Source organism: Papio anubis, chromosome 15 (genome assembly GCF_008728515.1).
Source record: "Papio anubis isolate 15944 chromosome 15, Panubis1.0, whole genome shotgun sequence".
Classification (NCBI taxonomy): Eukaryota; Metazoa; Chordata; class Mammalia; order Primates; family Cercopithecidae; genus Papio; species Papio anubis.
The window spans coordinates 54,244,404-54,257,455 of record NC_044990.1 but is presented as its reverse complement, the minus strand read 5'-3'; the positions used below and the strand labels follow the sequence as shown (position 1 = coordinate 54,257,455).

General features: G+C 37.3%; 1 protein-coding gene across 7 annotated transcripts in view; it reads right to left on the bottom strand.

The window, feature by feature from the left end:
- Window positions 1-13,052, bottom strand: part of LMO7 (LIM domain 7) — a 313,031-nt gene that overhangs the window by 22,383 nt on the left and 277,596 nt on the right. For 4 of the 7 annotated variants that reach the window (XM_017951331.3, XM_031655907.1, XM_021929680.2 and 1 more), the window contains 4 exons: window positions 3,805-3,919; window positions 2,599-2,760; window positions 1,644-1,750; window positions 534-594 (listed from right to left, as the gene is read on the bottom strand). In XM_017951331.3, the coding sequence (XP_017806820.3) occupies window positions 534-594; window positions 1,644-1,750; window positions 2,599-2,760; window positions 3,805-3,919 (445 nt within the window). Of the gene's footprint in view, window positions 1-533; window positions 595-1,643; window positions 1,832-2,598; window positions 2,761-3,804; window positions 3,920-13,052 lie in introns of all 7 variants that reach the window. The other 3 variants (XM_017951317.3, XM_017951330.3, XM_009192025.3) reach the window with 1 other exon arrangement.

Genomic DNA, 13,052 nt, shown 5'->3' with positions numbered 1-13,052 from the left:
GGTAGCTAAATTATTTCTGGATGGGCTGAAGAAGAAACATGGAGATAACTCCAAAATTTCTCTAGATATTTTGCCTTCTTTTTCATTACAAATGGATACATCTGCTAATGACTTTATTGCCACTGGCATTTCCCTCTTACAGCTAACTGCCTCCAAGGTTGTCCCTTTCACAACAAGAAGAAAGAAAGGAAACTTCATTCATAGTTCCAAGCTTAACTAAGATTCCCTTTGCCAGCATACCATAGCAAGAAAGCTGACTCGGGAAGAACCAGTCTTTCTTATTTGACTTAGGCATGCAGGCACTCAGAGTTCCGGAACACGCTGCCAAAGTTTTATTTGCAGTGCCTGAACAATTCAGCACGGGAACTGAATGCCCTTCCACCTGGCTGCAATTGGATCTGCGTGCTAACCTTTTAGTTTCAACTTGCAGTAGACCAGTTTTTCTTTCACTCACAGATACTAATTTTTATAACAGCAGAACTTGAGTGCTATGTCTTTTCCTGTATAATGTGAGTTATAATGGTGATATTTACCTTTTGATTCAAAAGCATTGCTTTCATCATGAATTCCATTGATTTCTTTGGATTCAATATTCTGGAAAGGGTAAAAATGCTAGTTAATATTCTCTCCAGTTGGACTTTGGACTTAAATAATGCATTTCACATTACTGAAATATATATTTTAACAAGATGAGTTTCTCGGGATATTGATGCATTCCTTACAGCCTTTTGGTAGAAACTTAAGTTTTTTCATTATATTTCAATATTTGTGGCAGAATTAATGACCAGCTGCAGGCATGGATGATTTTAAGTTTAATCAATCGTTAATTTTCCAATAAATAAAATCAGCCAGATAATCATTAGTCCATTTGGCTTATATTTATGAGTACACAAAACTGTCATATAGGATTCTCAAACATTTAAACATTTCTTACACAATATAGTAAGATCTCCTTATTAACTAAAAGGAGTTACCTTGAGATGATAATAGCACAGTCTAAGGAGTATAAGTGCATAATATTTAGTTGAAATTTAAATTTAATTATTAATTTAGATGAACAATTTGTATCATAAATAGAAACCACATTACTTCAAAGTCTATAGGAAAAAGTACTGCTTTGACACTTAAAAATTTTTCTACATTATATTTTTGATCAAATTAATGAAACTGATTATCTCTTAACCACATATGTAAGTCTACCCACCAAATTCACCTACACAAAAACTAAAAACGCTTCGTGAAGTTTTCCATTACACCCCACTATTACATTTATTTGCCAGTAAAGACTAGGGAACACATAAAGAAGTCATAGTTTATAATTTTATGTAATTGCTACTTCACGCTCACAAACATCTGAGAGGTGGGTCTAATACTGAAAGATTGGTGGAAAACACCTGCAAAACAACATTCTGGGATCTTTTGATTTTACCATTATATAACTCACAACTACTCTACGAGGAATGCCTATGATTTTCAAAAATCTATTTTACTGTATCTCTTTACTATAATTTACGTTATTCAATCATTTACATTTTACAGGTAGTATCAAAATTGTACAAACGAAAGAAATTATTTTCTTCCATACACAATTCTAACAACTGCTTTGCTCCACACCAGTACTTCCTACTTCTCCAAATACTCACAGAACTCTGAAGGCTTTCAGAGAAATCGGTTGTTATAGATAGATTTGAAGATTTTTCTGAGTTGTAAATTCCAGAAGTTGCATCAATCCACTTTGTCTCAGGTGAACCTATAATTTTGGTAGCCATACTGGTGAGATTGAGGGTTTTATGCCGTATAAATGGCAGGGAAGGTTGGTCTTTGCCCCAGTCTGATTGGCACATGAAGATCAAATGAGTACACATAGATGTTGAAGTGGAAAGAATAAAGTCATTGAATGCACATATATAAAAAAAATCTACATATACAAGACAAACAAATCAGGCAGTATGTGAAATAAATCAAGAGTTTAGGGCTTTTTACCAACAGACCACCTTCCCAAAACACAAGAGTTAAATCACGTTAGTAATGAAAAAACTAGCAAATTTGCTGAATCTTTCCCATAAACCAGGACAGATATGTTATTTTGATATCATAAGTTGGTAGGTCTGTGGAGGCTTAATGCCCTTTCCCATCTAGCCTCTATAATTAAGAAACACATTAATGGAATACACATTGAAAGTTCTTTGAGAATAAACAGGAATATGACCTACCAAGCTCTCTCTCTTATACCAATATGGTTATGATGCTGCAGATAAAGTTAAATCATAGCATAGTTCTTAATACTCAGTATTATTATAAATAACTCCTGGATGCAGATACATTTGTCTTCAACTGATACTTGCATTCAATCAAACCAGTACATGAATCAGTCAATAAATACTGTAGAATTCAGTAAATTTGCTAGTGAAAAGTCCAGACAGAATATTCAAAGGAGTAGGGTTCAAGATTTGTCACGATGTAACTACAAAATACCTTTAATGCCAAAACATAAGTAAAGTGAAAAAATAAAAAGTTATTAAAGCAAATTGTTAGAACCACTTGCCAAGGGCCAGGTCCCAATTCCAAATGCCAGACATGGTGGTAACACAAACTCACCAGCCTTTCCATAGCGCCTCACATCCATCACTAGGTGTCCAGTTTCTTGAGCCTTAGCCATGGCTTCCTCCCACTCTTTTGAATCCTTATATGAAAACTTGGTGTTGTTAATAGCAATAATTTCATCATCTACTTGTAGCTGAGAAAATTCTGCTGGGCTACCTAAAAATACAAAATAAATTCATCAATTGGGGCAAAAATCCCACATGTTCTATTAGTTGCTGCTTTGAGCTTAAGAAAAATGACTCTGAATTTTAATTAACCATTTCTCTCTTTTTCAGGTGGAGAAGGGTCACTATTTTTTTAATATCAAATATCTGAGTACAACATACAAAGCATTAGAGGTGTTTTTTGAAGTTCTATAGAATGCATCTTCATTAAAGGAAAAATGATAAACTAATGTATTCAATAAGACTTCTTTATTAGCCTCCCAAGGACAAAAAATTTAAGTTACTCTGAAATTTGAAATATGAAATATACCGCATTTTAATTGAGCCTCCAAATCAGATACATTCTGGAATGGAGCAGAAGATAACACAGCTATTTAAAACTGCTTAAAATTACTCCATAACTAAAATACCATTATCTAATTAAGGCAATCTTAAGATGTAAAAGAACTAACTGGTGTTAACATGCAATTTTATATAGCTAAAATATGTAAAAAATAAAAAATAAAAGTAAAAATAAAGGAACTCCTCTTTTTAATTTTAGGCTTTGTAATGTTTTGAAGGAAGTTCCCGGGCTTGACATGGTATAGACCTGGATCGGGGAAGGGTAATCCTTTTACAGAAGTCCTGAAGCATCCTGAAGACTTCATGGGCAATATTAGAACACTCAAAAAAAATCAACTTATTAAATAGCACATATACATTTACTACAAAGCATGGCTGATCGTGGAAAGTTCTTTCTGAATCTTTACTTAAGTGCTGTTTGTTAGCATTTCCAAATATAAAGTCCAAAATGGACAAAATCTGTAAAATCACAAAGACTTTCAAAACTAAAATTAATTACTCAAGGAGAATAAAAAATATGGAATTTGGAACCCCAATAATCTCAGGAAAGAGGATGTATTTTCTGGCCTTATGGTTGCATTTTTCACAGCTTTTCTTCTCCTATATCAAATACGCTAATTTCTGTGGTCCCCAACCCCACAATGAAAGATGAAAAAGGAGAAGAAAATTCAGTAGAGCTAAATATATCATTTACCTGCTTCAACTGATGCTACGAAGATCCCAGGAATATCCCATTTTATTGTAAACCCAAAGTCAAGACTCTTCCCAGGCGTCTGGTTTATGCTGATTCTCATATCACTGAACTGATCCTGAAAACAAAACATGAAACCTGGTATCCAGTGTCTCTGGCACCCACATGGAGGAAAGTCTATCCATGAAAGGAGGGAGGCTGCACGCTAGGTATACTTGAATCATTTCATGATAAACTAGAAGCTTCATTCTTTCTTCCTTGGGTTGGTAAAACTTTCATTTATATAAATAGCACCGAGTTTATTATTTTTCTGCTAAAATAAGGAAAATCTTATTGTTATTACATGTTTTTCTTCATATTAATACTTTAAATTGGTTGGCCATGGATAAGCTTAAGTTTCTGCCCACTGTACAATTGAGTCTAACTTACAGGCCACACCATTTATTCACTGCCCAGGAATAAAGTACAGTGATTTAAATCATTTATTTGAAAAGGACCACCATACTTTTAAAAACCTACTCCCAATACTTGGCATATTTTCTGAATAACTTCAAGTGGTTCACAGACACATAATTTAGCCTCCAGTGGCATCCATCTAGGACTGGTACCACTCCCTCGTGGGCATGTGAAGTTCGGCAAGGTATTTTGCTTGCCCAAATGCCACATGAAGATTTAGTGTTAAAGGCACAGCTGCTATACCTGCTGCAAAATGCAGAACTATGTCACCTGTAAGGAATTACTCCCTAAGATACCAAGAGTGTCCCTATTGACACATTCAGAGCTACAGTCCATGACTTCTTCAAAATAACATCAGCTCATAAGCCCCCAAATAAACTCTTGGACTAAAGGTATAATTATTCCCATTGCTATCACTATACTACACTACAAATCCTAAATTCCAGGGAACTTAAATTATTTTCTAAACCAAATGTTTCAAGTTTTACAGTATGCTATGTCTGTGCAAACCTTAATTTCTCTTGTAATTTACATATTTTGTTTTGAGGAAGCAACAAATAGATTTTAATATGAATTTATGAGACCAGTGTTTCAGCTTTGTTTCCTAATCACAAAAAAACTTAGACTTACCTGTTACAATTCTTCCTAAACCTGTTTTACTTTCCAGGAAAAGACCTACCAATTCTCCATTTTAACTTGGCAGTTAAACCTAACTCAGGAACCAACTGGGCAATTCATAAAGCTTTCTGCCTAAGGTTTTTTACCCATAAAACAAGTAGCAATACTCTGAGAAATATTAGGATAGTACGTACTATGGTGTGGATGTGATTTGTCGCCACCAAAACTCATGTTAAAATTTAATTGCCAATGTGGTAGTGCTGGAAAGTGTTACCTTTAACAGGTGTTTGGGTCATGAAGGATCTGCCCTCATGAAGGAATGAATGCAGTCTCATGGGAGTAAGTTTTCGCTCTAGCAGGACTGAATTAGTTACCACAAGAGCAGGTTGTTATAAAGTGAGGTTGCCTTGTGTTGGGTCTCTGCACACACCATTTGCCTATCTGCTTTTCCACCATGTTGTGACACAGCACATGGTGCTCACCTGAAGCCAAGCAGATGTTGGTGCCATGCTCTTGGACTTTCCAGCCACCAAAACCATGAGCCAACTAAACCTCCTCTTTTCTTTATAAATTACTCAGTCTCAGGTATTCTGTTATAGCAACATTAAATGGACTAAGTACACAAGAATTTGAAGGACGGCACTGAATAAACAAAGGATCAAGAATTCACTACTCTATATGGACAAGCAGAAGTATTACGACATTTCACTCATTCAACCATTTGACATACATTTATTGTTTACTCTGTATAGAAAAAACACAATACTTAGCACTTTGGGAAATAAAGATAAATTAGGGATGATTCTTGCTCTCAAAAACTAATTGTTGATTTTTCAGTGGGTATGGGATTTTTAGCTTTCAGCAGAAAGCTCTTTGTAAAGCAGTTTAAACATGGAAATGCAGATGTAGTCATAACACTCGTTAATAACCACCTGATGAATGCCAATCTGAAGAATATAATAAAATTCTGCTAAGAATAGCAAAAACTACTGGTTGGTTCTACTCCTCAGCCAAAACCACCATACACTTAAGTTAGAGATGACTCGGTGAAAATGAGTGGTCATCTTCACCACACTTACAAAAAAAAATCTGACTTAGAGCCAATTAAAGTGCAGAATCTATTTGCTATATAAGGAAGACAGACAAAGAGACAAATCATGGGTTACACATTCAAAACACTGATGTTTTATAGCTTGAAGAATAAAAGACAGGATGGAGTCTTAATAAACACTCTCAAACTACATAAAGAATATGTTGTTGGAGATGGCAAGTGAACATTATCCTTTTCTACCAAATATAGGATCACAGAGAATGAGCTTAAGCCCTAGAGGAAAATGTCTCACTGTTATATTAGATTGGAAATACTATCTCATGAAGGATTGTACTTACCTCAGAAATAAAGAAATCACTATTTAAACATCTTAAATATTAATAAAAGGGCAGATAACCTCCTCCTCTTTGAAAGAGTTAACAGGAAGGACAGCATCCCTGTGGCTACAACCAGGCAAAGTGTTGTGTCAGTCCTTGAGACACAATGCAGGCAAAGAGGAGAGGACCACATGGGCAATTACAGGTGCATATCTGTCATTAACCAGGTGAGCACAGGCATGTCACTGGGCCTGGTAAAGCCTTCTCTTTCATAAAAATACTGCTTTTTAATTTTGGTTTTAAGTAGCCTACTTTCAAATCAAAGTCTTACGCAGACCACCTCTTTCCAAACCACTATACAGAAAGGATTAAAGTGGGTGGCTGTGGTTTCAAAGTAACAGTTCCAGAGCCCCACTTGTGTAGCCTTCCCCCCATGGCAGTCTCGAGGCATCTATGTCCAATCCCCAGTTCTTATAGCAAATTATTCCTGAAACTTCTTGCAAGTGAACATATCTATAATTACATTCAAGTATAAATTGTTCAACAGTGATTTCAGGAAGGATTTCAACTTCCTTATTTTTCCTTGCAAGGTATATGCCAAGTGAGTATCCTACAAAGAATCCAAGCTTCAGAAGATAATGATGACAGAATCATCTTTGAACTGGATGGAACAGGAATATAAATTATTGGGGGAAACCTAGATTCCTGAAGACTGATAATGAACTACCCAAGTGGTTTCAGTTGTTCATGCCAGAAAAGATAAGGCAGTTGTCTACTATCATCTCAGCATATAAGATAAAAAATTTCCCTCAAATTAGGTATAACTTGAGCAGACGTATCCACTGAAAGTTCAGATTGCCCCAACAACTGTCAGACTAATGAAACAGAAGTACAAGACTCTACATTTTTAAACAAAAACATGAGGAGGTTCTGGAGTCCCAATGGTAACTCTTATTTCTGCTAAATCTGTTGAATTAAGATTTTCATGTCAACACAGATAGAATTTAATTTAAAAAAAAAAAAAAAAAAAAAAAAAAAAAAAAAAGAATTTAATTTAAAAAAAAAAAAAAAAAAAAAAAAAAAAAAAATAGGGCCAATCTTAACAACAAATCGAAAAGCTACACTTCTCGAATTTTTCCTATTAGACAAATGTGTTAAGGAAAGCCTACTTAGTTGATAAAGTTAACCTTAAAGTAAATCTGGACTGTAAAATCAGGAATATCAGAGGAAATCTATAATCTTTGAATCTGTGTACATATAGTTCTTTAGTGTCTTTCTTTCTGAGTCTTACTGGAATGAGAAAATGAAGTGAGTAGCCCTCAAATCTTGGTCTTCCTCTCTAAATCCTTCTCCATCTCTCCTTCCTTCATCCCACTGTGGCAGGTAGTGTTTCTATAATACGCCCACCACTGTCCTCATCCCATTCCAAGATTATCTTCTACCTACCAAATAACATCTTGAGTCTTCAACCCTCCAGGCACTGCCCACCATTCTTGCTTTCTAGGAAACAGTCTTCGAAAGTCACTTATTATCTTGCTTTCTCCAGCCTTTTTTCCCATGTCTCTTGCCACTTCTCAGTTTCATTAGCATGTTCCTCTTTTTTCTCTTCTTTTCATTGTGTTATTTGTTCCTTAGTCTCCAACCTCTCTGACTACATGCTTTTGTGAGCAACCTCATTCACTGCCATGCCTCCGATGTCTAAGTCCAACAATTCAAAAATTGAACTCATTATCTTCCTCCCAAACCTGTTCTTGCGCCTCTTGTTTCTCATATTTTGGTTAATTGCATCAATAGCTCATCAGGTGCCCAAGTTAGAAACATTGGATTCTTTTGGGGCCTCTTTCTCCTTCTTTCCCCTAACTGTTTCCCAGTCGAATGCCACACAACAATCCCTGTACCCCTACTCTCCACCATACACATTTGCATTTTACAAGGTTCTGTCAAGTCCACAGTCCATCTTGAATCATCCCATCTTTGCCACCCTCCCTTGTGTTATCATCTTGGTTCAGGCCATGATCTCCCCTAAACTCCTGTGGTTACCCCTCCTAAGTGGCTCTCTTGCCTCCAGTCCTCATTTTGTTCATTGTCCACACAGCTGCCAGAACTTTAGTTATAGAACACGCTATTATATCACACTCCATTTTTAAATTGCTGGTAGCTCCTTACTGCCCTACTTGGAAGATTTCAAACTCTACATTTCAGTTCTGGTAAGTTTCAATAAACATGTAATACCACCTTTCCTCAAAATGGTTTCAAGGATGATTTTATCTTTATAGACCAAAAGACATTTCAGTTCCCAGTGGCTCTAAAATTCTAAAGACACAGCAAAGTCCAAATAAGTCAAAATGTGGTCTCTTAACTATACTTAAGGCAGTCCTCAAACGCAAGCCTGTCGTATTTCAAAAAACTTTAACATCATATAAATTACAGTTGTGGTGTAGGCATTTCACCAGCCTGGGGCAAGTTACATAACTTTCAAATCTCATGTACTTCACTGGTAAAAATGGGATAATACACCTACTTTGCAGGGTTATTGAGATGATTAAATGAAACATTTAAAAGGTGTCAAGGCACACATGACTGATGCCCAGTAATGGCCTTCTTCTTCTTTTTCCAATGGAAGCAAATGTTAAACATAATACACATGCTGGCTAAGCAGTTTCTGGATCAATTAAAGAAAATCCCATTTAATTCTCACATACTTAGCTCTAAAGCCAAGAAAATTCGGTCAGCATTCAGCAAACATGTACAGATGCAGGGACTGCACTGACAGTAAGAAAGGTAGGGTTGTATTCTACCCTCATGGAGAGCAGGTCCTAGTGAAGGTGAGAAGCAAGCAAAATGCACCGTATGAAGCTATGATAAGGGAAGTTCTGGCTACTATATCCAAAGGGGCAGTAATCATAGGGTTGAGATCAGGAAATGGACATGCAGAAAGCTTCCTTTCTTCCATACGTGTCATCCCGTTTGGGGGTTACTGCCTTAAAAAGTCTGGAGCAGAGGTTCTAGAAAGAAGATTTGTAGAGGGCTTAAAAATATAGAGCTCTGAGGCTGGGCGTGGTGGCTCATGCCTGTAATCCCAGCACTTTGGGAGGCCGAGGTGGGCGGATCACAAGGTCAGGAGATCGAGACCATCCTGGCTAACACGGTGAAACCCCGTCTCTACTAAAAATACAAAAAAATTAGCCAGGCGTGGTGGCGGGTGCCTGTAGTCCCAGCTGCTGGGGAAGCTGAGGCAGCAGAATGGCATGAACCTGGGAGGCAGAGCTTGCAGTGAGCTGAGATCACGCCACTGCACTCCAGCCTGGGTGACAAAGTAAGACTCCATCTCAAAAAAAAATAAAATAAAATAGAGCTCTGAAAGGACAGAAAATAAAACAGAAACTTGTAAGCAAGACCAACTTTGGGGAGAATCATGAAAACCACATCTGCATGGCAGATGGAAGGGGATGAAGGACCTCAGGGGTCACACTCCCTCTTCCCTGTCTGGGGTCACCTCCAGAATGAGTTTGGCAGCCCAGATTGGCAAGAAAGGTAGAGAAAAAAGCAAAACCACAAGAAAAGAAATGGGGCAAAAAGAACAGCAAGGGACAAAACCCCCAGCTCAGCTATGAGGATGAAAAGGAAATTCCTATCGGCAGATTTTAAATAAGACCATATTAAGTTCTTCCCTTCATTATGATTTTTCTACTTTAGGGCACGCAGCAACTTAGCTTTCCTAAAATAACTCTAGGGAACACCATAGTGCTTACATTCCTTAATCTTAAAATTCCCACACTAAAGAACCGATAAGGACTCTAGATTACCTGCCGGATCAAGTTCATACTTCAGCCTAGTAATCAAGGCTTTGAATGCAGTTCAAGTCAGTAAAACTTAAGGGTCAATTACGTGTAAGAATGTACAAAGAATACCAGTGAAGGAGGAACAGGTAACTACATGGGACAAGGAAGAATTCAGTGAGTGAAACTTTTCAAGGGTAAGAAGTTTGATTCCAATGGGGGAGGGGTGATATCTTGATTCAAGAACAAAGTGGTCCTCCTGGGCTTTTGAGGAACAATAGGACCTCAAAAGGCAGAGATGTGGGAAATAAGCATCTTCAAATGGGGGAGCAGTGATGTGCTCCAAAAAGTACATGATGTATCCAAGAAAAAGTAAGTAGCCTTATGCAGGTGAATCATCTCTCTTTATCAGGACATAGCATGATAGCATAACATGATACTAAATCCTGAGTCAGACTGCCTGGATTCAAACACTGACTCCACTTGGTACCCTGCATGGCCTTGGACAAGTAACATGCCCAGGCCATGCCTCAGGTTATATGTTTCTAAAATAGGGGTAATCATGATAGTCCACATTCGGATTGTTGATTACTTCACAGGGCTGCTGTGAGGATTAACTAAGATACTGCCCTGAGAAGCCTGGTTGGTACATAGTAAGCACGCTAACATCAGCTATGACTGTGCTACAAAGGGCGTGAGAGATATCACTGCTTCCCTGAGCGCCACAAACTTCATTCAGCAAACCACACAGTGCCACTAGAGGCTTTGGAGCAGAGAAATTACTGAGTCCAACCTGGCATCAGGCAAGTTAATCTGATGCCAGTCTTGTGTAGCATGTACTAACACCTGTGACCATTTGCACTGATAGGAAAAGGGCCTGAATTAGCATAGTGGAAGCCAAGATAGAAAAGAATAACATCAGCTAGGCATAATGGCTAACACCTGTAATTCCAGCACTTTTCGAGGCCAAGATGGGTGGATCAGGCCTAGGAGTTCGAGAGCAGCCTGGGCAACATGGTGAAAGCCCGTCTCTACAAAAAAATACAAAAATTAGCCGGGCATCGTGGCATGTGCCTACAGTCCCAGCTACTCAAGAGGCTATGGTGGGAGGATTGCTTGAGTCCAGGAGGTTAAGGCTGCAATAAGCCATGATCATGCCACTGCACTACAGCCTGGGCAACACAGCAAGATCCTATCTCAAAAAAAAAAAAAAGAAAAAGAAAAAGAAAAGAATAACATCAACGGGGGAGTCTGGAGGAAGAGACGAAAGGACAGTGCCAGTAAAAGTCCAAAGTATGAAAGAGAAAAATGACCTGAAGAACATTCTTCCACAGAGCTACCGAAACATTTAGATGATCAGCCACAAGCTACTCTTGATTTTGCTGTCCTCTGAACACCTAGAGTTATAGTGTCTGAATGGAGTTTGGGGGAGTGTTGCACAGGCCCTTTACATATTGATCAGCAGCTGTCACACACATTCACATCCTTCTCTCAAGTCAGTAAGCTCCTTCTGAGACAAAGGCAAGGGCATGCTATAGAAGCTACTGCCCTAGTGGCGCAGAAAAGGACACACCAAGCATCAGAGATATGTAAGTCACCATATGAATTATATCTACATTAAAGAATTCCAATGGCTTCACTTATCAAATCAAGCCTAATTTTTCTTGGTGGAATACCATCTCAGGTTTGCGAACAAAGAAGTATAAATCCATTAATGATGAAACCTGAAACAGTGTCACATTAATTGAAGCTCCCTCTGAGTTGCAATAACCTGAGACACACCCACGCACCACACTTAGCCTCTTTTCCTTAATCCACAGTTGCAGTTAGTCAGCTGCCACCCTAAGAAAGGCACCAACACCCAGCGTGCAGCACGTGATTCAGGCTGTTTTGTTGAATTTGCTGTTTGAAAAAGGTAAAGGCAAACATACAAATCCGTGAAACAAAAGGCACTTTGCTTCTGCTTTTATTATTCATCCACTGGTACCTTATGTTCCCCAAGTATAATACAGGCTATTGTTCTCCTCCACTGAGACTTAGGAAGCTAATTATATATTTCCAATTCCTTAAAAAATGTAATGATAATTTACAACTCATTATTTCAGCAAGCTGAAGAAATTGTTTTTAGATATATGTCTGTAAATATGCATGCGGAAAAAAAAAAAAAAAGAAATATACCTAGATGTTAACAGTGATTATCTCTAAATGATGGAATTATCAGTGATTTAAATTATTTATACTTTCCTGCATTTCCAAATTTTCTCAAGCACATAGTACCTTATAACCAGAAAAGAAAGTTTAAATGTTTTAAGTTTTCCCATACAAATAAAAACTCAATAATAATAAATATGCAACGCCAAATTATTTCACATCAAGTTATTTCATTAATACAACTTATGACAAGTCATATATACATACACACACACGCTAATCTAACTTAGGACAAGTCATATATACATATATACATGCACACATACACACACAAATACTAATATAACTTGGGACATGTCATATATACACACCCACTTAATGTATATAATACACAATTAATGTTTTTCAGGGCAACAAGGAATACTAAACCAAGCCAAAGAACCACAAAAGCTCCTCCATGCTAAGGGGTTCATACAACTATCAAAATGCTTAGCAAGAATTTTTCTGAGAGAAGTTTTCTGTTATCCAAAGACTTTTGGCATGTTTTACAGGTGGGCTACAAAGAACATTTATTACCTAATCATTCTCTTAGAAGTCATCTATTAGAAATTTAAGTATGAAAAACTACACATGTTATTCTTCATCTGATGGTATATTTTGTTTGGACTCCAAATGTTGTGGAATACAATTGTCATATTATAACCAAACCTCGATAGTCCCATTCGGAGATAAGGAAACATCGAAAATTATAGGCATTCTAAAGTAGAAAATAGTACTAAAAGTCACTAGAAGGTTAAAATTATCGAAAAAGAAATGCCATGTACCTAGAGGCCAGCACCTATCATGTGCATCAGTTTTTCCTTGTGGCCAGTTAAGTTC